At 41.2% G+C, this 24713-nt stretch overlaps 2 protein-coding genes across 2 annotated transcripts; both read right to left on the bottom strand.

Moving 5' to 3' along the window:
* Positions 1 to 368: 368 nt before the first annotated feature.
* On the bottom strand, positions 369 to 19611 carry LOC134616252 (E3 ubiquitin-protein ligase MARCHF6-like). Its single transcript, XM_063460980.1, has 26 exons — positions 19367 to 19611; positions 18235 to 18334; positions 17507 to 17580; positions 17247 to 17390; positions 16651 to 16723; positions 15465 to 15645; positions 14662 to 14911; positions 13671 to 13732; positions 13464 to 13496; positions 13085 to 13136; positions 12902 to 12960; positions 12729 to 12809; positions 12158 to 12226; positions 11940 to 12014; positions 11585 to 11719; positions 11377 to 11496; positions 9637 to 9737; positions 8849 to 8986; positions 8455 to 8647; positions 8301 to 8370; positions 8021 to 8202; positions 7778 to 7912; positions 7399 to 7488; positions 7097 to 7229; positions 4878 to 5013; positions 369 to 4074 (listed from the first exon to the last, which is right to left on the bottom strand). The coding sequence occupies exons 1-26, from the start codon at positions 19383 to 19385 to the stop codon at positions 3996 to 3998; spliced, it is 2784 nt and encodes a 927-aa protein (XP_063317050.1). The 5' UTR covers positions 19386 to 19611; the 3' UTR covers positions 369 to 3995.
* Positions 19612 to 19939: 328 nt separating this feature from the next.
* Positions 19940 to 24571, bottom strand: atpsckmt (fATP synthase c subunit lysine N-methyltransferase). The gene is made up of 4 exons (XM_063461812.1): positions 24043 to 24571; positions 20533 to 20670; positions 20389 to 20439; positions 19940 to 20298 (listed from the first exon to the last, which is right to left on the bottom strand). Exons 1-4 carry the CDS (start codon positions 24316 to 24318, stop codon positions 20137 to 20139), a joined length of 627 nt encoding a protein of 208 aa, XP_063317882.1. The 5' UTR covers positions 24319 to 24571; the 3' UTR covers positions 19940 to 20136.
* Between the last annotated feature and the right edge of the window lie 142 nt (positions 24572 to 24713).

Below are 24713 nucleotides of genomic sequence, written 5' to 3'. Positions count from 1 at the left end.
ATCAGTATCTCTCCAATCTGCCCACTTCAAATATCTACATGTGTATTAAGATGTACTGGTAGGTCCTCATTACTCCAGATCACGGCAGTCCATAGCTGGACTTCTTTTAGGTTCTCAAACATATTTCACCTCACATCTAGAAGGGTTACTCGGCTTTTAACTGCCATTCACACCTTGACCCCTGTGATCTCTAGAACTCAAACACATCCCGGCCTGTCTTGGCCTGTTGGCAGTGCGACAAGTTTAACACCTATTGGAAAAAGAGGTTAAGTGTCTTTGAGGACTTCACATGTAGTTTGGATCCCAGACTAAACATTTGTTTAAAGGAGACATTGGTCACAACTTGAAGAAACAGCAGTCTTGAGGAATCTTTTCAAGCATTTATTATGTTTCATATGACTGAACCAACAATCAGAGCTTTAAGTATATACCTTTATGTTACAGTACATGCCACTGCCTTTTTCCACATATAAAAATAGAAATAATTTCTTCTAAAAATTCAACACTAAAATTCAAAGTGTCCAGCTCAGTTGAAAGACTAAAAAGGTCACTTTATAGCATCATATATTTATATAAGTTGAGCACTCCACACAGCAGTAGCACTACAGCTAAAGTAGCACTAAAGTTAATGTCATTCACAATCGATAGAAAAGCAGTTTGTACTCATTACACTAATAATTCAGTGTGTTGGGGAAAACCTATGATTTAAGTAAAAGCCACTGTATACAGTCAGTTAGATACAGACACATTTCAGTCTCATTGGGGCTAAAATAAATGGAGCTAGCATGACTGTGTTACAGTGGATTCTGAAATGACTGTAAAGTGTGGTACAAGGTGCAAAACATTAAAACATTTGCATAAAAAATAAGTAGTTAGCAAATCAAGTCGCTTAAAACGGTAAAAATGATTCTTTTGAGATTTTAAACATCAGAATTCGTTTTATGTTCTCATTAGTAACAAAAATGATTCAGAAAATAGCCGGAGCTCGTTTCACTCAGTGAAAATAAATCTTTTCTAAAACCCAATTGTCTGCTTTCGTTCCGGACTGGATCTACACATACGACACATCACAACTCTGTCATGTGAAAGGAGAAACGCTGGGCAGCATAGCAAACAATGTTGTCACACAAGTAAGACAGTGGGAGGACAAATCTCAGACAATGACTTTTCCACATGCACAGTGAGTATAGCTATTTGTAGAAAGTGAAATGTGACTCTGGGGAAACGATTCTTCACATTTAGGCCACATGTTACATGAGAATACCTCCTACAGTCTTCAGACGTCACTGCACTCAGTCAACACGTATAGTGATCTTAAGAAAATACAAGGAGATTACATGGAACAGGTTGGCTTTTTCATAAAAGGGTCATTTTTGTGACTTGTTCCAGTTTGTGAAACTGAAAAATTGTACAATTAATTTATTAATCAGTCATTAACTACAGGTGCAGTGGGTGGCGTCTGTTGCCATTTGACTTAAAGCTAGCAGTCTTACTACTCTCTGACTTTACTGTGGTATCAATGTTCTCATGAAACCAGCCCATCAAAGAATGTTCAACTATTCCTTAAAATTGTAAAATTGCAAACTAGTTTCACAGATACAAAAATCAGCATCATGCAGGTGTCATTCAAACTTCTCATTTCTATTTAAGACAGTTTCTTTGCAGTACTTATGCTGGTTTACAGATACAGTCTGCTCATTTCATGCATGCCTATGCTAAGTATGCAGGACACAAGAACAACCAGAGGTGAATGTTAGTGTTACATAATCAAGGACGAGCCACCTTCTTCCAGCTTCCTGCTATTCAAGGCTTATTTTCAATTAACAGTGAATTTCTTACATGAGAATGCAGAGAATAAACCATTCACCCTCTGAAATCACCTGAAGGACCTGTGAGCAGGTGAAGACGTGAATGCGGGTCAGTTTCAGCTCATTTGTTCTCTCCTCTTCTGCCAGAGAAGCTAGCATATTTATCATGTTCCCGGAACCCCCCCCAAAAAAAAACCCCTCTTTTACTTCACCACAAACTGCTCTACCTAATGTTAGCTATGCAACAGTAACACCTGGAAGTCCTAATAATATTTAGTAACAGCTAAGCTAAAAACTACTTTGTAGGTTAACTCCTTTAAAATCAGGGATGCAGAAAACTCTCAGCTCCGTCAAAGCTCGTCTCAGTAACCTAAAAGATGTGGTACCCTACACCCTCAGTTGTGCTGTGAAGAGTTTTTCCATAAACAGACGACACTGTCTTTAACCAATTGTCTCACTCCGCGGTACACTAACCAACAGGAGCATGGAGCACAATTGTAGGGACGCTGCAGTGATGGGCAAAAAAAAACTAAGAATCTATGGATACACCATTCAGCAATTTCTGCTTTGCAGGTCCGTTGGGCAAGCTGCACCTGTCTGTCAGTGGAGACACGAAACACATCAGACATCGCAACGAGCCCATCTCCATCTACCCTACAAATATAGACAAAAGTTTAATGTGAAGCCAGCATTAGGGTGTTACTTGGTAACTAAATTGATTAGATGTGCTACGTCTTGGCCTGACTGAGCTTAGCAAGTCACAGCAATTACATGATTAATCAGAGCAAGTAAATCAGGAAGTAAATAAAGCACCGACACAAGCTGGCTCTGTGTGAGGGGTGCTCGAGTTTTCCAGTTCAGTTCATTAGTCATGTTTCTTATTTTATACAGCTGATTTTCAGGTTAGTGTGAGTAGCTGATTAGCAGCACTGCCAGCTCTGTCATCTCTAAGTCCCTCTAAGAGTGGTGTACTAAAAACAAACAAACAAACAAAAACACAACAGCCAGTCCACATTAAGCTGGGAAGAACATTTTGCCTCCAGTTATGTCCCACTTTCTCTGCTGAAACCTTTTCCTCCAATCAGGCTGCAGGGTGTGTAAATGTAAAAAAGCCCAGTCCAGGGATTTAGCATAAAGAAATGCAGTCACGTCACTTGCAAAGCAGCCGGTGGCAGCCATAGTGTAAACAGTTTGCCCGCATGTCATCCTCTGCTCATCGATGGAGGCATTTGCAGAAATGAGCTCAACCACCTGCTGTGCTCCCCCGCCGTTTGGGTGTGAAAAACATTTAAAATTTAATGGAGAGAGCTGAAAACTCATTTGTTCTGTGCTGTGACTTTTTCTATTCTCAGGTTTAGACCCTCTCCTTTGTAGAAGGTGAATTTGCTTCATTTTAAAAATCAGACTGATGTCCGAACTTACAGGCCCATGCCTCAAAAAAGAAAAAAAAAAAAAAAGAAGAAAAAAAGAAAAGGAGCCCGTCCTTGGCGAGTGTGGCCATAAAGAAATGCAATTTTCATTTTTTCTAATTCTCAAAGGGTCATCTACCAGCTCACTCAAGAAATACACAAGACTAAAAATCTATGAACGCACACATCTAATAAAAACCACTAAAAAAAAAAAAAAAAAAAAATTACAATCACATTGCTACGTCATTCATGTCTCTCCTCATCACTGACTACTTCATTCTGATAAAGGGAGGTGAGGAAAACTTGTTGATGCACACAGGAACAGAGAGGCATTCTTGTTGTGGTTATGCACAGGTCTAAACAAAGTGTGACCCAGACACTATTTTACAACATTCACTCAAAGGGAAGCACAGTCTGAGGTAAAAAAATCTGACTTCAACACAAAGCCTTTTAAAAACAAGTGAAATACAAATGAAAACTTCAGCTGCGTTGGACATGAACGTTTACCAGGATGGACAGTTGACGAGTTTCAGTCACGCTGACAGCTTCTGCAGGTTTGGTGATCAGGATCCGTCTGCCTTCCCTCTCTAACCTGTCCCTGCGACTGCGGTGTGTGGGGCCGAATTAAAGGACTCGGCTGCACTGTTTACAGGCTGCGTTTGAAGCAGACAGCCGAGCAGGAAGAAAACAAAAGAGGTTTCACCGCAATACGTTGATGGTGGCTACTGGTGGTGGGCTAGTGTGAGTGTGCTCCACTGATCCCACAGCACGGTTCAGTCTATGAGGAGGTGCTGTAGGAGGACACGCTCCTGCCCGCCTTACGTTCATAGTTCACCAGTCGCTGTCCAACCAGGTACCTGCAGGAGGGATGGGAACAGTTAGCTAGTCAGTGGTGTGCCCTTCCATGCTGCCCTTTAAATTGTTTGCAAAGCTAACAAATAAGCTAAGATCTTTCCTCGTATTCCCACTGCAGAGCTACAACTGCACTAACACGCTAGTAGGGACAGCCCTGGAAGTCGTGCAGACATTTTACACTGTTTAATTTTATGTTGAAATATTTTAGGCAAAATAAAAAAAATGAACCACTATAAAAATATTTTTTCATGGCGACTTTAAAGTAAAAGGTTTGACCTGAAGACCGACGGCCTCCATTTGTGGTTCGTGTAAGATTGTTTGCAGACAGGTGGCATGCAGAACAGCAGAAATCTGCTCACAACAAAAGCCATCGCAGGGAGGTTTTATGTGCAGTCCTGTGTACGTCTTTGAGACCGATTTCATCTAACGACAGCAAGCAACGTCCCTCGACCACTTGCCAATGTTCATTTTTCTGTAGCAAACAGTGGTTGCTATGGTTACCAGTGGTAACCAGTCTCCAAGCCAATGTGACTGAGGCCTTAAAAGTTGTCTTCTTGGAAAATAAACTTCTCAGTGTCGCTCACACCTCCCTCCTCTCTCCTTCAGAATTACTGATCAGCTTTTTAGTGCGTGAACATACATCAATGAATTTAAACATGACCCTAACCAAACCTTTTTCCTGTCAATGTTTGACAAACTTGAATGAAATCGTGTTTCCACACCAAGGTTTCGCTACTGGAATTTCTCTGAATCCTACTAGAACACCGAGCCCCCCCGTGTAAAAAATAGTATCACCACTACTCACTTGTCATTTTTGATGTGTTCGTAGAGGCGTTTGAACTGTCGTATCTGAAACGACAGGATGGCCAACAGGATGAAGACCATCAGCAGGAACGGATAGATTCTCCTCTCCACAAGTGTCTGCATCTCTGGCTGTACTCCTACATACAGAGAGAGAGAACAAGCAGTGAAACAGGAGCTGCTCTGTTTGGGTCGTCTTCAGGAACTGATGGGCTATAACAGAGAGGGTGAGCGCAGGTAAGTGCCAGAGAGCACATTTGTAAGAAAGAGTAAACGTTGAGGAAAGACTAAACCAATCAGCTGCTTAGAGAACAGCTAACAGTTTATTCCCAGGAGAGGGCTGGGAATTCTTAATTGACAGGTTGTTTAAATGCATGTGTTGTCTGTGTGAACATCAGAAATCCCTGTTTAAACCACAGCTACCTTTAATAGGCTTTGCATAAAAAGCAGATTTTAAATGCACCCTGTTTAAATTAGTGAGGCTCTGCCAGTACCCTGGCCTCTGTGCCTGAATTTTGATCAGTTTCTAATTTAATCAACAACCAACAAGATTCATTTTCATTCTCTAACCCCCAACACACACACGTCTGGTTTGCTATCCTCGTGGGGACATCCCATTGACATAATGCTTTCCCTAGCCCCTTACCCTAACCATTAAAAATGAATGCCTAACCCTAACCCTTACCCTAAACCTAACCATAACCTAATTGTAACCCTGACAGTAAAACCGCATTTTGAGTGTGAAAATTGCTTTCAACCCCGAGGGGACCTGGATTTTGGTCCCCACGGTGCAGAAAGTCCCCACCAGGATAGTAAAAGTCAGATTTTGGTCCCCACCAGGATAGTACGAACCCACACACACACACACACACACACACACACACACACACACACACACACACACAGGATTGTTAAACAAAACCAAAGTTGCAGAGTCTCAGTCTGCTCTAAATTATCAGTATCAACAAAAGTTGTGTTAAAGGGAGAGGCCTTAAAGAAAGAGTTAGAAGGGCTCATTTAGACTAGAGGATGAACTGAGGGGCTACACCACTCCCTTTCACTCTTGCTGCCATCCTTCTGTCACAAATCACCCCTCACATTCGTCTGCACCCTCTCCACCCTGCCTGCAGTCTTCTGCACCTTCCACTGCTTTGTATTGACTTCAGTTATTCTGAAATCTTCTACCTTCACATTTTCACCTTCTATGCATTTTGCACCTCTCTCCCTCCACCTGTTCCCTACTCTCAGTACAGATCACAAACATAGTCCCTCAAATCCATCTCTAACTCCTACTTTACCACTGAATTGCTGTCCTCATGTACTGCACCACCCTCATGCAGTCCCACAGTTCCTCTCTTGGCACCTTATCATATGCTTTCTCCGGATACACAAAGACACAGTGTAACTTCTGACCTTCTCTGTACTTCTCCAGCAGCGCCTTCAAAGCAAACAGCACACCTGTAATGCTCTTTCTCAGCATGAAGCCATACTCCTGCTTCTTAACCCAGCTTCAGCATCTCTTTCCCACAGCCTCACGGTGTGGCTCATCAACTTGATTCCTCTTTAGTTACTACAGCTGTGCACATCAGCCTTGTTCTTGAAAAACAAAACAAAACAAAACAAAACAAAAAAAAAAAAAAAAAAAAAAAAAAAAAAAAAATCAGGACAAGTACACTTCTCCATTCTTCAGGGTTCCTCTCACTCTCCAAGATTGTGTTAATCTGTTTTTGTTTTTTAAAAGAAACCCCTCCAGTGGTTTTGGGCTCCCTCTCCCTGTACTCTTTCCATCTGCATCCCGAATTATCCTGACCTGCTGCTTGATTGATCTAGCTTGCTCCCTCTGACTAGCCAGTCGATGCAAGTACTGTTCTCTTTCCTTAGTGTCCAGCTTGACATATAACTCACTATAAGCCTTTTCCTGTGTCACCTCATTCTCAACGAATGAGGTGACACACTTTATTCATCACGAACCACTTCCTTTGAACACGTTTGTGTAGTAGATTCTCACCACACACACACACACACCATCTTGCAGTCTCCCAACACAGTTGATATTAAAATCTTAGATGAGGGGGTATTATTTTTTCATTAGGCCATCTCCGACTCCAATTACAGAAGGAAAACTTGACCAGAAACATGAATACACCAGAAATCAGTCCTCTAACCACTAAAAAGTGATCTTTGTTGTGTACAAGAATATCCATACATCCCTGAGAGACATACCTAACAGTGGTGTAACACCTTTAGAGACTGTGTAGGGCAAACAGAGACACAGCAGCAGCACACAGATGACTGGGGCAGCCAGCCTACGCACAATGAAATGGAGGTCAATATTTCTGATACCGTTAGCATACACCTGCAGGAAGGAAGGAGAGACAGAGGGAGATTAGTTCCTTCATTCCAGTGTGGGAAAAACAGGATTTTATCAGTTTGATGATACTGACATTTTTTGCACATTTCTCATTTGCATTGTTTAAGTGTTTATTTGTTATTTTGACTGCAACTTTGAAGAATGCAAGACTGACCTGCTCAATAACGGTTTTAAGCCACCATTGAGGGCCCATCAGTGTTATAGCAGCGATGATTTTAGCATGAAGCACACCCAACGCCCAGTCCTGTCACACAAAGAGAAGCAGTCAGTACATAACCAGGACACAAAGACACCATCGCAGAATGTCATCGTGTGAATGCTTCTAATGTTGACATGCCAGCATCCTCAAAACGGACACAAGGTGTTGATTTGTTGAAGTGATTAGATCAATTCATTTAACATCACATGCAGCATTAACAAGAAAATAAAATGGTTGAGAAGAATAAAAATAATGCAGTGACTAAATCCAAGAAGTAACAATTTAGTTCACCATTTAGAAGTTAATTCACATTTTCTTAGGTAAGTGTTCCTACCTGCCAGGGGTAGAAGAGAGGCGTCTGGTCTAGTGGCACTCTGAGAGGAGCAACAATGACCAGCTCAAACAGCAGACCCAACAGCAGAGGAATTACTGCAGCTAACAGCAGGGCTACCACCACCGTCTTAAGGATCTGTTCCCATCAGGACATCACACCCAATCCATAAATCAGAATACAACTTGCCACAGAACAGCTGAGAAATGATATATTTGCAGTCGGCTGGATGGAAATCCACATTACCATGAGCGTCCACTCGTGGACTTTGAGCATGATGACCGTCCGTCCCTGTGGCATCCAAGACAGCAACACCGTGGCAGCTCGAATGGACAGCCAGCAGACGTATAGACCGCTGGCTGCTGTGTACAGCTCATGAACCATGGCGCTGCCCATCCAGAAGGACATCAGCCAACGACCCACAAACACTGAGAGAGGAGGAGGAGAAGGTGGAAAAAATGACTAGCAGAAAACTAGGGCCAGGAGAGATCATGTACACGAGATAATTTGCCTGCTTGTGTCTTACCTGGCAGTGTGAGGCAGATCAGACTTGCTAATAACAGTGTGACACACATGAAGACAACCAACAGAATGATCTGAACAAGAGGAAACACAAACAGTTAACATTCAATATGAGCAGAGGCTTCAAAAGTGACAGGACTCTTGCGATGAGCACCCACCTTTAGGGGGAAGTTGATGGGCCGGTGGTACGGCTGGAAACCAACGGGGCCACCCTGCTGCAGAATGGCCTGATGGGCAGCGTGAAGCCCTTCCCCGAGGCCCGGGATCCGGTTGTTGTTAACGCGACCGGGATGGTTATTTTGTTGGTTGTCATCTTCTTCATGGTCTCCCAGCAGGTAGGAGTGAAGATCACTGTGGGAGAGCCATTTGAGCAAATGCAGTCTTTTATTACTGTGTATGAGACTGAAGACAAAAACTAACACACACAGTGGTCTCTTTGTTTCATTTCTCCAAATTACCACAGCCGAAGGTCATCATAAAAAGTCAAATTGGTGCTTAAATGCTTCAGATTTAAATTGACAGTGTGTGCGAGTGTGTGCATCTCCAGCCTACAGCACATATCCAGCTGTGAATGTCCAGGCGTGGATGAGGCGCTTGAGCCACTGGCGAGTGTGGCCCTGCTCCAACAGTGCTGGCAGAACCACCTGAAGCAGCAGCAGCTCCAACGACAGCTCGCTGACCGGGGCGTCACTGCAGAGGAAGAACGCAAACCAAACTCATTTCACTTCACAATGTACACATCACGACCTATGAGCAGTTCATTTTCTACAGATTTCCCCATTTCCACATTTTAAGTGCTTTAAAGACAAAGATAGTGTATTTTAAATTATGTCAAGCGCTAGATCCTAAATCATGTTCTTGAAAATGTAACTGGATTATACAGTTTCTTTAATATAGTTAATCAAAGTAGGAACCACAGTTAAAACTAAACTCTACAGTTTTCATCACAGACGTCCAACATAACATGAAAACTAAGACACTGCTCCTCAATTCAGACTGACTCATGATTATTGTATCCATTATGATTAGACTCATTTAGATCACAGTACATTTTAAATGATGACATTTATCAGATCAAAAGCGTTATTGTAATAAAATTTTATCCAACATTTAGCTGTTAGAATATTTGGTATGCAGAAGAGAGCATGGTTGACTGCAAGTAGCACCCAGGGGTATTTTTACAGTGACTTAGAAAAAAAACAACAACAAAAAAAAAAAAAACAACCCCCCCCCCCCCCCCCCCAAAAAAAAACCCCCCAAACAAACACAGGTAAACTCTGCAGTTTTGCACTGTGTTTAGTTCAATAGTTTTCAGAATTTCAAATGTTTACTCTGTGTACCTATAAAGCATGACGTTGTAGGGAAGAAAGTTTGGGAAGAACAGCTTGATGATTCTTATAGGAAGCCAAAGCATCAGGAGAACAATGGAGCCAAACACCACCTGAAAATGTGCACACACACAGATTTACATATCATTTTGCTGGTGTTTGTAAGTCAACAACACCGTTAAATCATCAAATTTCAGAATGGAAGATGGATCATTTAACGAAAAAAAGAAAGAAGTGCATTCAAGTGTGCACAAATGTCTTATGAGAAAACATCTTATGACAGTTTGATTGCAGGGTCAGTTCAACCAAACATTAGGAGTGTTGAGATGAATGGATACAGTAAACAGATTTAAAAGTCAGGCATTCAACCGACTACACTTTAAACTCAAAAATAATGTCAAACTCTGAATCTCAGTTCCTGTGAGTCTCTTACTAATTTGTACCATTCCAACAGAGAGAAATGTCAGGACTACTGTGTACAACACTGCCTGACATGTTTACACGACATTAGCAGCTTACAAAATGTGCTCCGATAACAAATGCCTGCAACGCCACACACTTTCCTAATATTTTAACCAGTTGATGTGTGTTAACAGTAAAAGAAGAGCAGCTCTCTATAAATGAAGTCATGTTGTGTGTCATAACCAGGTGTATGTGCCTATACACATTCATTAAAAGTGGCATTAGAATTAATATGATGCTGTAGTAAGCAATGCCCGGTCTGTGTCATCTCAGTAAAAAGATTATCCTCTTTGAGGTAAAGCCAAGAAGTATGCCACAGCTTCATCGCTGCATTAGTTATGCTTTTCTGGGATAAACCTTTTTGTGAAATAGTGGAAATAATCAACCTTGTATTGTAATTTTTTTTAAATTGCCACGCTTCCTAAACCCTGAAAGGTTTGAAAACTTTGAGAATGCAGAATGGCTGGTTTATTTATGCAGATCAATAGAATATTTCCATAAATGCAACGGAAATAAATCCAAATTTAATTTGCTCAAAGCACTGAGAAAAGAAACAATCTGCTAACTTGAATGAATTAGTCTGAAATTGATCTAAAGAGCTGAACTGAATGTAACTGTGTGTGCATTGGAGCTGTGGCAGTAAAGAAGAGTGAATATTCAAAAACAGATGGAGAGAGAGACTTGCTTCTGATAAGTACAACGTCAACTGACAGAATAGACAGGAGTTAAAAATAACACCTCTGATGTTGGTTATTTTTCCATGTAATCTGTGTGTTGAGAGGGGTGAAGTTAAAAGCAAAAGAACATCTTGTCCAACAAACAAGAGTCCACTCAACTTCACTGTATTAAGATGACAAGGAGGCAGAAATCTCAAAAACTTAAAAATGCACAAAGCACTTTGTTTTCATTTCCCTACAGCAAATATTTATCTAGCCTTCCCTATGGTTGTATATACACTCATACACATTTCTTCTTTTTTTCCAGAGACTAAATGTAAATCTGATTGTTGTTCAATTCAATTTAAATAGCGCCAAATCACAACAATAGTCGCCTCAAGGCGCTTTATATTATAAAGCAGACCCTACAATAATACATACAGAGAAACACCCAACAAACGTATGACCCCCAATGAGCAAGCACTTTGGCGACAGTGGGAAGGAAAAACTCCCTTTTAACAGGAAGAAACCTCCAGCAGAACCAGGCTCAGGGAGGGGCGGGGCCATCTGCTGCGACCGGTTGGTGTTCAGTCACGCTTCAGGTTAAACGTAAACTGGAGAATGTTTGACTGACCACAGAGAGTATGAACCTCCGCAGGTGTCTATAGATGGGCAGGTGGATCATCTCTTGGACTGGGTTAAAGTCTGGATCGTTCAGGTTCCTTAAGAACCACAGCACACCTGGCCGGAGCACCTGCACACAGCATGAGGGAAATCTCTAATTTTTTCAGAAAACATTGTTTGAGAGTTTTCCACGTCACTGTCTGTAACAGCCCACTTGCCTCTCTGAGCAAAAGGATGAAGGAGGCAAAGTAGAAGACGTAGACCATACCGACCAGCCAGTGGAGGAACATGGTGGTGCCAGGAGCAGAGTCAAAGCTCTGTTCCCTGTCCTTCAGAGTGGCATCAAACATCTCCTGCAATAGATAAAGACAAAGGTGTTTAAAATGTGACCAGCTATAAAGCAGTTTTTAGGAATTGTAGCATTTCACAATTTAACATTGTTTTTCCTTCTTGATCAAGTTGCTGCACATGCCGTCATTGTGAGTGCAATCAGTGTGTTTGGCTAGTCATTAAAAGCCAGCATGCGGCTGTATCAACAGGATGAGCTGAGCTAACTCTGCATGTTTGTCTTACCAGTGAACAAATGTCGAGCCACCAGCCGCAAATAAGTGGGAACAAGCCTATCTCCATGGCAACCAGCAGGGACACCTGCAACATAGAAAACACTTGCAATTTAGCTTCTGTTTACATGTAATCATAATTTCACTAATTATTGTTTCAGCTGAAAGCTTTGCTATTTAGACAAACAGAAAACCAAAACCAACACAGAGTGCTGCAGCGCTCTAGTTTACCTTGACAACAATGTAGCAGACACCCAGCAGGCGTCTGGACCTCTGGAACTTCACTAATGAAGCCAGGGCCTAAAAGAGGGGCAGTTAAGGACTCACAGAAAGTTTGACAACCTGCACTTCTTAATCAGCACTATGAAACAAAGCCTCATCTGAGATACAAACAGCTGTTATGCCTTCAAGCTAAAGAAGATCAATAGTTTCTCTTAAGGTTTTTTGGGACCATGCTTAAAAGATGGCCTTAAGACCAAAAACCTCTCCAGATATTCACAGAAGTCCTACTGTAGCTAAATAATACCCTCCCCCCCTCCCCATTTTAGGTCGCATATATCCAAAAATATACGACGTTCATCAGGATTTGTAGTTACCCTATAACATGTAGAAGTTAAATGTATTGTCCTATAACATGAATATAATCTGATGATGATTTAAATAAGTGGATAAGTTAAGAACTTATAGCAAAAATATTTAATAAAAACTGGACAAATTGTCCTTGTAGCAAACATTACCAAGTGATAAATCAACTACACTCTTAGTGTGTAAGATTCAAATACTTGTATTAGGTCAAGGATACATGGCAGACAATAAGGGCTCCAGCTAGGAGGATGTACCCCAGTATGGTGGTGATAAGGCCGTCAAAGTGTGAGGCTTTGATCTACAACCAAACACAAGAAATTCCATTAGTGTAGGTCAAACTCATAGTACAGTACAGTGTTCAAAGTGTAGACGTGTGTCCTCAGCACTTACATAGTCTTCAAAACCAAGTCCAACCACTGAGAAGTGACCAATGTGATATGGGCAAAATGCTAGAGGGAAATACAGAGGCTGTATTAGAAGTGTTAAGAATGAAAGAAAGAACCCATGACTCTCTCATAATGTACTCCTCATATCATCATCATCATCAAGTTACTCAAACATACTGGGACTCACCAAAGACCAGAATGAAGAGTGTGTTGAGAGACACCACCCAAAACACATGTTCCTATAGAGGACACACAACAGAACTCCAGCTTTCACTTTATGAAAAAGTTCATTTTGAAATTCAGTTACACTATTATTTCAAACTTTTAAAAGCAACTGCTACAGATCAAGTCAGCTCTATCATCCTCAACACTTTCCAACAAGATCAGGTGGCTACGCATTATTCTGTATTATTTTTAGTGATTTTAAAGGCTTTAAAGTGGTTTGAAAAACAAACAATGAATCAATCATTAATCTACACTGAATGACTAATTTTGGCAGACAACATTTTAAACAGTGTGTGAAATAGTGTCAGAAATGTAAATATGAAAGAAAGATTTAGAATTACCAAGAAAACTAGGGAACCATCCAGCCCCAGCATCTGGAACATAAACAAAGTACTCGTTAGAGTCACCATTTGAGACCATTCAACACATGAATTCATCCTAATAATAATAATAATAATAATAATGATCTAAAACAGCCCTTAACAGGTGCAGTTTCAGTCACATGGCTTTACAGAGCAGAAAAGAGAAGAAGGAAAATAGATTCCTACTCTCTCCCAGGTCAGCTCCTCTGCTGCACGGTCCCACTCCAGTGCATTCCAGTTCAAATCTTCTGCAAAGGAGAACACAGACCAGAGAAAGACTAAGAAACAACAGCAGCAGTGAACCCTCTTCCTTCCCTTATTACACAAGTACATAGTACTGAAGGGCTGGACTTTATCTTTAAAGTCATACCCAGACACTTTTGGAAACCCCTCCAGTGTGCATCATCATGTGTAGTAAAGGTAGTCCACACACTTCATGTATTAAAAATATGATGAAGATAAAAAGGTGGTTACGAGGCACTCGGGATACTGAACAGAATTCAGCTGGAGAAGTAGTTAAAGTGCTGACTTGTCCTCAAAGAGCAAACATGCAGCTGAAAAAGGAAACAGCAAATCATGTTGTTTCTCTGACACACATGAACAGTAGAGGTTGGCACATCTAGTCCCCATTGTAGTTAACATGTAAACAAATACATTTTTTAAAAACTTTCCTAGTTTACTGTAAATCTAATGCAAATTAGCTTTGCATTTATTCAGTGCAGAGATGCTGAATGTGCTGACACCCTGGATTTAGTGGTTACTGAAGCTGTGAGGATCTGTATCAGAAGTATAACCTGCAGAGAAAAAACAAAACAAACCCATTTTGAAGCTTTAGGGCAAAGACAAATATCTAAAGCTGGTTTTATTAGATCTAGCCTGCGGCTTTTGTGTCCCTGTGACCACAAAAATCAATACTGAGGCTCTCTCCATTTATTTAGATAAGAGCTTACAAAAAACAACAAAAAAACCCAAACCAAAACCCAAAGGCCTTCCAAGGACTTTGTAAGACTTAGTACATGTCGGGCTTCTTACTGAAGGCTTTTCAAACATTACTGATTCAAAGCCACAAATGTCCAGAACCACTCATCTGTCAAGAAATAGTAACGGTGCCACAGCAGAACAGCGAGTGTTTAAAGCAAACACATTAAAAATAACGTTCCGAAAAATGCTCGCCTACCTTGTCCTCCATTATTGGCATCAGCAGCATCCTCCTCCCTCCCTCCCTCATCTTCTTCTTCCTCGTCATCATCCTCCCCTTCATCATCATCATCATCATCTTCATCATCATCCAGTTCTGCCTCATCATGGTTGCCAGCTTCGTGCGCATTAGCAGGCGCCAGCCCATCTGGACCAAGCTCTGCAGGATTCTGGGCAGCTTCAGCATCTGCAGGATCCTGAGCATTGGCTGCAGCGTTACCGCCCACACCCTGTGAATATAATGAAAGACATGACAGTTCATTAATAAAACCAGCTGAAAGTTAATAAAGTAATTTTGTGCTTATGTAAGCTCAGTATTTGAAAAACAGAAAGAGTATTTTAATCAAACTCCTGCCTTGGGGTCACTTTGGAGTTTATATCCACATTGTCCAGATGTGACCACTAATGTTTGGGATGCAAAATGTAATTCATCACTCCATCGTTATCACATTAAATATTCACAGGGAGCTTTGAACACCATTAACGGGCTGCTGTGTTAGAATGGGACACATGTACAACCCGAAAACACAACACCTCTGGCAAAATCAGTCTGCTGCTGTCAGAGATTATAAAATGTCTGATTTTAAATAGAAACTGTTTGGAGAGTTAACTAGCAAACCTGAGGCAAACTTTTACAGATATGAGTCTGTTGCTATGCCAACCATGTCAGAGTAATGGTAAACTGTAGCAGGAAGCTAACAGAATTTAGGAAGTCTTTATCAGCCCCACTCTTGCTCCGATTTAAAGAGGAGGGAAAAATGAATTAAAACAAATAAAACTCACCTGATTAGCTGGTGCAGGGCCGTTGGGCTGATTAGGAACCAGTGGGGGCTGATTTTGCTCTAACCACTGAGGAGCGCCTCCATGCACAATCTGCTCTCTGAGCCACACCAGGCTGATGAAGGCACACAGTGTGCATGTGACCACAAAACAGCCTTGGAGGCAGTCAGCAAGCAGGTTTTGCCTGTGAGAAAGAGACACAGCATCATTTTTCAAAAAACACTCAGATTATTTAAGTAACACTATTTCTGCCACTGATGAGATTTTGCAACCATTACAAAGAAGCATTTGACCGTCACTGACGAGATATTGTGTTGTTGGGATGTTGAGGACTGCAGAGCAGCATGTTTGCATTGGACAAAACCAGTTCCATGTTTGCTGTCTGTTCATGGACATGTAGATGGACACATTTGGAGGATGAAAATTACACATGAGTTTGAAAACAAGCAAAGATGCAGCACTGTGAACAGAGAGGAAAAGAGCAGCACTGCACCACACAACAGAGCTAATTAGCATGCACCCTACAAAGCAGAGAAAATGTCAGTGCCCACGAAGAGGTCATCACAAGCCAAAATAGGATTTTGCCTTGTGATGGTGCTTAGACCAACTGAGACTGATTTAGTGGAAAATATATTGAGGTTCAGAATCTGCACCTTAAAAATGTTGTTGACATCATTTAACGACTGAATCTTTGAATGCATTTCAACAAGAAATCTAACAGACTGTCTGCAGCCTGCATTTAAAGAGCGACTTTATGAATGAGGAAAAGAAATAGTGTAAATCAGCTGGTTCTGGTGCAGTGGGAGGGAAGGAGTCTGAGATAAACTCAGAAGTAACAGTCTTTCTGGAGCAGAAATGTATAGTTTCCCATGATCTCTGGGTTATTCAGAGTTGCTAGTGACAGTAGTTCAGCTTGATTGAGAGAGAGGAGAAATAAAAGAAAAGAGTACGTTTTATGAACAACATTTGGGTCACAACTAATCCAAATGACAAAATGTGAAACATGCCATGCACTCTTCTGATAGGGCTGTGAGGAACATGAGAAGAACACAAAATAAATAAAAATGTTGGGATGCACCGATTTAAACAGCAACACTGTGCAAGCCATAAAGAAAACAAAGTACACGACAGGACAAACGCAGCTTGACTTTGTGAGAGAGGAGGCACAAAACCAAAAGCAGACACTTACGTTGAAAGCATATCTAATGGCAGGGTAAGGAGAGAGCTCACGGAGCCGGTAAATAAACACTTGTAGATACGACCTGTTGGGAACACAGAATAAAAGCAAAACTGACGGTAAAAAAACATACAAAAACCCAACATGGCGATCACTTCTCAACTAAAACCAAACTGCTTCAAATTTGTACATTTATGGAGTTACATTTCATGCTGAGCTGAACTAAAACATCTAATTACAGCACATGTGATTTATTTATGCTAGTCAAACATTAGTTCTCTGGACCCAAAGGGGCTATTTGTTTTCAAGCATCTTTTTTTTTTTTTTTTTAAACTATACTAAACTGGTTGCAAGTTCAGTCAATTAACCAATTCAAATGTTTTACCTCCACTTAAAACATAAAATTTCCCCAAATCTGTGTTTCACATTTGATAATGCGGTTTCATATGTAAACACTGGGAAGTGTGTTAGGACGTGTTCAGCTGATGGAAAGCTTAATACATTTTTTAAATCCTCTTATGTTTAGAGTAAAATTATTATTTAAATATACTGACAAACTGACAAATAATGAAAGTAATCATTAGTTGCAATTCCAAGATGTGGCTTACATGCTGTGAGCGGTACCACACCTAGCCAGGCAAAGGCCACCAGTGTGTAGTGGAACCAGTATCTGATGGCTGTTCCAATACTGGTGACCAGCCCTGCAAAGATGTCCTGCACAGGCAGGCGAGACGGCATGTCTGGAGAATAGACTGATGAGAAGAGCAATACAGAAATAAATTGTCAGACAATAATTGGGCATTTGAAGGCACTAACAACAAATGAATGCAGTCTTAAGACACCGAATGATTTAATGAAAACAACTTACTTGGTGTAAATGCAAACCTGTGTTTGCATAATTCACAGTATTCTTTTCTACTGTGTTTCAGCCACTGCAGTAAGCTGTGAAAACAAAACGAAACAGTGAATTTACCCATGTCTCACAGAGAATTGCACAAGAATCTTCCTCAGTGGTCTCTGAACGTGTCCAGTGGTATCAAGGAACAAGATGTTAGCACACATCCTTAAGTCCTTAAGCAAGGTGGGTCCTCTGTGGATCACATTTGTTTTTCCAGCAAATCCTACATTAACCTTGGTAGGATTGCGATCTGGGGAATTCTGAGACCAAGTCAACACACTGAAACCTTTTTTTCATACTTTTAAAGCGTTCCTGAACAACTTTTGCAGTATGGCAGGGCAAATTACCCCTTTTGAAAGAGGCAGCTCTAGATTTATTTATTTATTATTTATTTATTTTAAATAGATGGCCAAAGCAACATCCACATGAAAGGCAGATCTTGCAGCATCACAGTGCGACTGCCCCCCCTCCAAAAAAGAGAAGGTCTGCAAGAGAAATCCAACTCTTTGCAAATTTTAATTGGAAATTCACATCTAGTAATTTCTGTGGACTGCACAACCACGTGCACTTGCATGTGACCAAAACCCAAAAAGAAAGGCATGTCTGCAGCACCTGCAAGCTGCACATACGGCCATGAAAAGCAAGAGAAAAGAGAAAACAATTAAGTTTGTACATGAACATCTTGCTCACTCGCATACCATTCCTGATGGATGAACTTGATGCTGCCGGTGCAAACACAAGGGTGGTAAAGGGGCTTGTCCTGGGTCCCCTCTGACCGACATACCCGGCAGATATCGGCTGTACAAAAGGCACACAGTGATAAGAATCTGCATAGCTAATGACAGTCTGGCAGTGCTTTTTTTTTTTTTTTTTTTTTTTTAAACATATCCTGAGCCACACTAATAAACACATGTGAGCCGTAATACAAAACTACTAATACCTTTCTACAAAACGCTAACATTGTACATGTGTCAGCACTGAACCGGTGCATTGGATTCGTATTTACAGTGACTGTAACAGTATAGGTCAGACTAGGGCAAACTGTAAATCCTTGGATTATCAGTGTCACTGCATGACAAAAATAAATTGACTATAATTAGCCCAGGAAGTAGGAGCATGACACCAGTTAGGATACCACCCTTAGCTATATATATTTATGGTATATCCTTTAGATATATGCTAGTGGCTAAAAACAATTTCATTCTCGCTCAGGGAAAATATAATGGGCTTGTTGTCTGGAAGTCCAAATATACTATAAAATGCAGGCTTTTGGAGTATGTCGAGAGCATTCGTCATAATAACAATTTCTCTTTAGCTGAACTCGCAAAGTTGTGAATGAGCCTTGTCAAATGGTAGCCTAAACGCGCTAACCTGCCAACCTTACCAACGTACCGCTAGCTTATTATGTCATACTGTACGGTACGCTCCCATAACGGTTTCAATGGCTCAACTTATTAAAGGTTAACTCATAACTAGATAATTTTGCGTGTGGCTTCACTGTTAATTGGACTCCCTCTATAATTTCTACGTTGTAACCACTATCCAGTGCCCATGTAATGCGTTCTCGGATTTCTGGCTCCACATAGACCTGACAGCTTATAGGGTGTAAGCTAATGCCAGCTAGCTGGCTGGCTGGCTAACGCTAATTGGCTAGCGGTTTCTTTAATTCTGGCGAACCTTTGCCGAAGTTTAAGACAACGGAGCCGTGGACGTTGCTACCAACAACAGTTAAGGGCCAGTTAGGTCACATGCAAAACATGCAAAGTCAGCATGAATGGCTTTACCATTTAGCGCTAATAATTAAGGTAATCAAGTTTGGGCATTAGCTACCTTCCTCAGCGGTGTCCATCTTGGCTGGCTGCTAAAGCAGCCCTGCTCCACAGCAGTCCGGGTTTAAGCAGTCCGTGCAGCAGCGATGACCGCCGGCTATCTACATGTAAACATTTCTAGGAAGACTTTTTATTTCAGTGCCCTGTTAAGTTTGACGTCATCATGCGTTTCAAATTAAATTCAGCTTGTTTTACTTCATGGCTCATCAGCTAGCGGTACACAAAACAACAAGTGTTAATGCGATAGTTTCACCACTAGATGGCAGCTAAGCGCAACAAGCCAGTTTCCCAGTTGCTCGTTTTTATTAATGCAAACATTATAAGAGAAACTAAACTTCCTTGGGAAAAACCCCCCAAACTTTTTAGAACTATTTTTGGTATAAACATGTTGACTTGATTTTTAAATAAGACAATTAAAGCTAATGTATGTAGCAGTTCATAATAATTGCCAAGATGTGTGTTCGCTCTTCAGCTTCCTCCTAGGACTGGTATAATCCCCGCAACTTGCACTGAAACCTCTGGGCAACGTTATACAACAATTAATAAACAGTAATACTTATTCTTAATCATCATTTTTTATTGTCATGGTCATTTCACAAGGTCACACATTTCAAATGTACAGCACTGGTCGTTTCCTTTTTTCATGTTTTTGTAGTTTTAAATGTTAAGAGATATATGTAACTATTTCCAGTTACTTTTTATCAAAATTTTTACAAAAGTTTTTAAAATAATCTGAGAGTAGAATGGTGTTCTAGACTTGATCTTCTTATGTTACAGGTGTGATTTAAATGTCTTTGCATCATACACCCATACAGTGTCTATGCCCTCCCCCGCGGTACTTTCAGGAATCCACGTAGGGAAGGGGAAGCGACAGGCCACCACCTTGGCTGTGCTAGGCAGCTCGCTTGCCAATTTCAGCTCAAGCTTCTCCATCTGAAGATAAAAGCAGCAAACAAACATGATGAGCATGACGATTTGAACTCCACAAGTTTCTGCATTTTTGTGAGACACAGAGGTACTCACCATCTGAGGGACTCCAAAAATGACAACATTGGAGTATTGAGCAAAGCTGACCTAAGAAAGGAAAAAGGAAGTAACATGCTAAATGACTAACTTCGTTACAGCAGATGTCTGTAAAACAAAGGTTTGTTTTCAGAAACCACTGACCTTCCACAAGTCTGAGATGTGGAATGAGGTGGAGCAGTAGACTCCCTCCCTCCAGGCCCTGTAGCGAGAATACCACACCAACCAGGGGTTCAGCTCAAACCCTGACGCACGAAAACCATGTTTGGCTGCTGCAATCACCTGCAAGAAGCAAGGGGAAACAGTATAGTTCACTGTAATACCCCCCACCCCCCCCCCACACGTTTGTAAATCATGTTAGATTGGTTGGTACTGAAATTCAATTTTCACCCTTTAAGGCTGTTTGCAAAAACAGTTTCAATTTTTTTAACCCTCTGGCCTTCATGCGTGGTAACCTTCAAGCCTAACACTGCACTAGCCCTGGATTTTTTTTAAGCCTAGCCCAGCTGTCATAAGACCAGGACTATTTCAAAACTGTATAAAGAACAGAAGATATCAGGACAACAGTTATGACCTGACCTGAAGCTTAGGAGAGGATGGCTAAAGGTGTAAGACACGATCCAAAGCACAAAAGTAAACCAACAACATAACAGTTGTTCAGCCACATGACATCCCAGATACTCATAAACTAAACCAGGGGTCACCAACACGGTGCCCGCGGGCACCAGGTCGCCCGCAAGTACCACATGAGTCGCCCGCGGGCCTGTTCTAAAAATAGCTCACCATAACAACTTACCAGTAAGCTGCATCTATTTTTATTTTTTCTTGCTATTTTCTTAAATCACAATTGCATTGGTGTCAATTTGTTAGAGATAATTTATATATAAAAAAAAATATTATTAAATATTAGATCAGCGTTAGCTGGTCTCCACGGAAACAGTTGCCGTGAAGACCAGCAAAGGTGAGGAGAGGAGGAAAACATGGCGGAAAAAAGAAAGAAAACATATCATTTTCACAGTGAATGGGAGGAAGAGTTCTTTTTTACCACTGTGAAAGATTCGTGCGTGTGTCTCATTTGCGGGGCGACTGTGGCAACGGCAAAGCGGCACAACGTGGAGAGACATTTCCTAGAGCTACCATGCTAACTACCCAAAGGGCAGCACACTGCGAGCGGAAAAGGCCCGCGAGTTAAAGGCAGGTTTGAGCAAACAGCAGTCTTTTTTTCACGAGACCGGTGAAAAACTCCCAAAAAGCAACCGAAGCCTCATTTAGAGCTACACATTTCATGATTAAGAAAAAGAAGGCATTTTTAGACGGAGAGGTTTTCAAAGAAGCAATGATGATAATTGCAAAAACTGTGCTTAAAGACGAGAAATATGGAAACGATGTAATCTCCACTCTCTCCGATGTCCAGCTGGGGGCAACTACAATTGTTAGAAGAGTGTCGGCTATGTCCGGGAACCTGGCCGATCAGTTGGATCAGGATCTGGCAAAGTGCAGGTGGTTTAGCATCCAGTGTGACGAGTCCGTGGACAGCAGCAGTACAGCACAGCTGATGGTCTTTATCCGGATGGTATTTGATGGTTTCTCCACAAAAGAAGAACTTCTGACACTACTGCCGCTAAAGACAACTACGAAGGGAGTTGACATCTATAACGCGGTGAAGGAGTTTTTCGCGAAGAAAAAGGTACCGTTGGAAAAGCTGGTATCAGTGACTACTGACGGGGCTCCTGCTATGATCGGCCGACATACAGGATTCATTGCTCACTGTAAAGATGACACAGAGTTCCCAAACTTCATGCATTGCCACTGCATCATTCACCAGCAGGCGTTATGCGCAAAGGTGATCGGCTTCGAGCACGTCATGACTCCCGTCGTGAAGATCATAAACAGCATCCGCTCGAGAGCTAAACAGCACGGAACATTCAAGGTGCTATTGGAGGAGCTGTCAGCTGAATATGGTGACCTGCTACTACATACGGAAATCCGATGGCTCAGCAGGGGACGGATTTTGTTTCGTTTTTTGTCACTTTTGGGTGAAATCAAAGAGTTCATGCAATCCAAAAGGGAAGACACATCTCTGCTGGAGGACACTGAGTGGACACTTGACCTTGCGTTTTTAACGGACATTACTGGGAAACTGAACCATTTGAACTGTGAGCTGCAAGGCAAAGGTAAGACTGTTGCTGACATGATAAGTGCTTTAAATGGATTTAAAGCCCAGATGAGCATCTTCTCTGTGCATTTACAGAGAAAAAAGGTGCTGCACTTTCCCTCTGTGCAGATGGTGCTGAAAGACAATGCTTCTGCATCTGAGACTTTTGACAAAGTTGCAGAAAAGTACACTCAAGTCATAAACCGACTTGGTCAAGCGTTTGAGAACAGGTTTTGTGACCTTGATCAGCTTGAGCCATGTGTCTCATTCGTTTCCAATCCTTTCATGAATGTGGACACAACATGCATTGCTGAGCAACTAAGTTCAATGTTCAGCTTGGATGCTGGACAGGTGGAAATCGAAATTGTAACATTGCAAAATGACGTCCACCTCAAAGCGTATCAGGGTGCACCAAACCTTTGGTGCCTTGTTGACACAGAAAAGTACAGTGGTGTATGCACAACAGCTATGAAGGTTGCCAGCCTGTTTGGTTCAACCTATCTTTGTGAATCAGCCTTTTCTGACATGAACTTCATCAAGAACAAACACAGAACACGCCTCTCTGATGCACATCTGCAAGACTCACTCAGAGTTGCAGTGTCAAGTTATACCCCAGATTACAACACACTGGTGAACGGCATGCAATGCCAGGTTTCCCACTAACAGACAAAGAAAGCCATATTAGATGTTCTCAGTGGCAACATTACAGTGTCATGTCAAAGTTGAATTTAATTATTGAAAAACAAATGTGTTTGTTAAGTGTGACATGTGATAATTTGTTTTAAAATGCTGCCAATTTGGTGAAAAGTTCTGTAAAATTTGAAAGTTGATTTTTGTATGTTACATACATACAAAAATAATGTATGTAACATTGCATAATTTCCTAAAATTTGTTAGTGGTAAGTGAAAATGTCGTAGAAGTGATCACTTCAAAATGTAAATACTTGCAAAGATATATAGAAATAAAGCGTTGCATATTGATATTTATCTGTTTCCTACCTTGATTCCTACTTGCATTCTTTATAATTATGGTGAAAAATAATTAAAATAATTAGTGTCTTTACATAGATGAATATTATTAATTATTAATGATAACACATAATTAAAGTTAAATTGAGGAAATTTGTTATTTGTTTATTTGTATGTCAAACTGGTAGCCCTTCACATTAATCGGTACCCAAGAAGTAGCTCTCACTTTCAAAAAGGTTGGTGACCCCTGAACTAAACAGTCTGTAGGGTGGAACTGGTCCCCTGTTCTCCTGAACAGTTACGGGAAACACCTGCTGGAGCTTGTAGGTGATAAAGAAGCCTTTTGCGATCACTAAGACATGATTTACGAGCTTTTTTTTTTTTTTTAAGTTTGATTATATTTTGTTACTCTATAACTGCGCCTTGCATAAAATCATGGTTTCTCTAAAGGCTTTCCATACCTTTTTATTTTTCTTGCAACTATAACTTTATAGTTCCTGAGGGGGCTCAGAGGGCAGAACAGTACTTACTATCCTTCCATCTCCGCTCCCTATGTCCACCAGGGTTCCCGACCTTGCCCTTAACGCCTTGAGGACGTTTTCCACCTGAGTCGTGGTGGCCGGGACAAACGGGAGGCAGACTTTCCTCAGGGCAGGGGCTACAAACGGAGCAGCCACTGCGTACAGAGCAACCAGCGACCCTCCCACTAAACCTGTTACAACGAGCCCAATGCGGCTCCTGCCCTTTCTGTCCCTGTTATCCTCATTAGGCTGTCCCGAGTCCAGCAGGAGCTCCTCTTGTGACATGACGCTAGTTTAACGCAACGTATGCAATCGTTCGCTGAACTCCATGAATGACAGCGGGGACTGTGTTTCAGCTAGCAAGCTCTTACTTATTCGAGCTCACGTTTCCATAAATGAAATTAAATATTGTTCGAACAAATTGCAAGTCTATGTTGTCCTTAGTTACGAAAAAAGAGATTATCATAGTTCAAAGTCCTGCTATATGTTATTGTAACATGTAAGCGTTGTAATACACGACCTGTGCAAGGCTATAATCGGCCCGAGTGGATAACAAAGAGGAACTACAAACCGTTCCTCCCCGCTTTCGTTCCCATTCAAGCTAGCTTTCATTATATTTCGAGCGTGGTTAAAAATAAATAAATAAAATATATATATAAAAAATAACAAATAATAATAAA

This window comes from Pelmatolapia mariae, linkage group LG18 (genome assembly GCF_036321145.2).
Source record: "Pelmatolapia mariae isolate MD_Pm_ZW linkage group LG18, Pm_UMD_F_2, whole genome shotgun sequence".
Classification (NCBI taxonomy): domain Eukaryota; kingdom Metazoa; phylum Chordata; class Actinopteri; order Cichliformes; family Cichlidae; genus Pelmatolapia; species Pelmatolapia mariae.
Note: the sequence above shows the minus strand (reverse complement) of the source record. Positions and strands in the feature narration are given on the sequence as shown.

Bases quoted from the DNA above. Each gene is read 5' to 3' on its own strand.
- LOC134616252 (XM_063460980.1), bottom strand. The intron at 11,720-11,939 runs GTAAGACAAACA...TATCTATTGCAG, and splicing joins GGCTCGACATTTGTTCACTG to GAGATGTTTGATGCCACTCT. The intron at 7,913-8,020 runs GTAATGTGGATT...TGATGGGAACAG, and splicing joins TCCACGAGTGGACGCTCATG to ATCCTTAAGACGGTGGTGGT.
- atpsckmt (XM_063461812.1), bottom strand. From the start codon at position 24,318: ATGTCACAAGAGGAGCTCCTGCTGGACTCGGGACAGCCTAATGAGGAT. The intron at 20,440-20,532 runs GTCAGTGGTTTC...TTCCTTTCTTAG, and splicing joins ACATCTCAGACTTGTGGAAG to GTCAGCTTTGCTCAATACTC. The intron at 20,299-20,388 runs GTGAGTACCTCT...TTTTATCTTCAG, and splicing joins TTTTTGGAGTCCCTCAGATG to ATGGAGAAGCTTGAGCTGAA.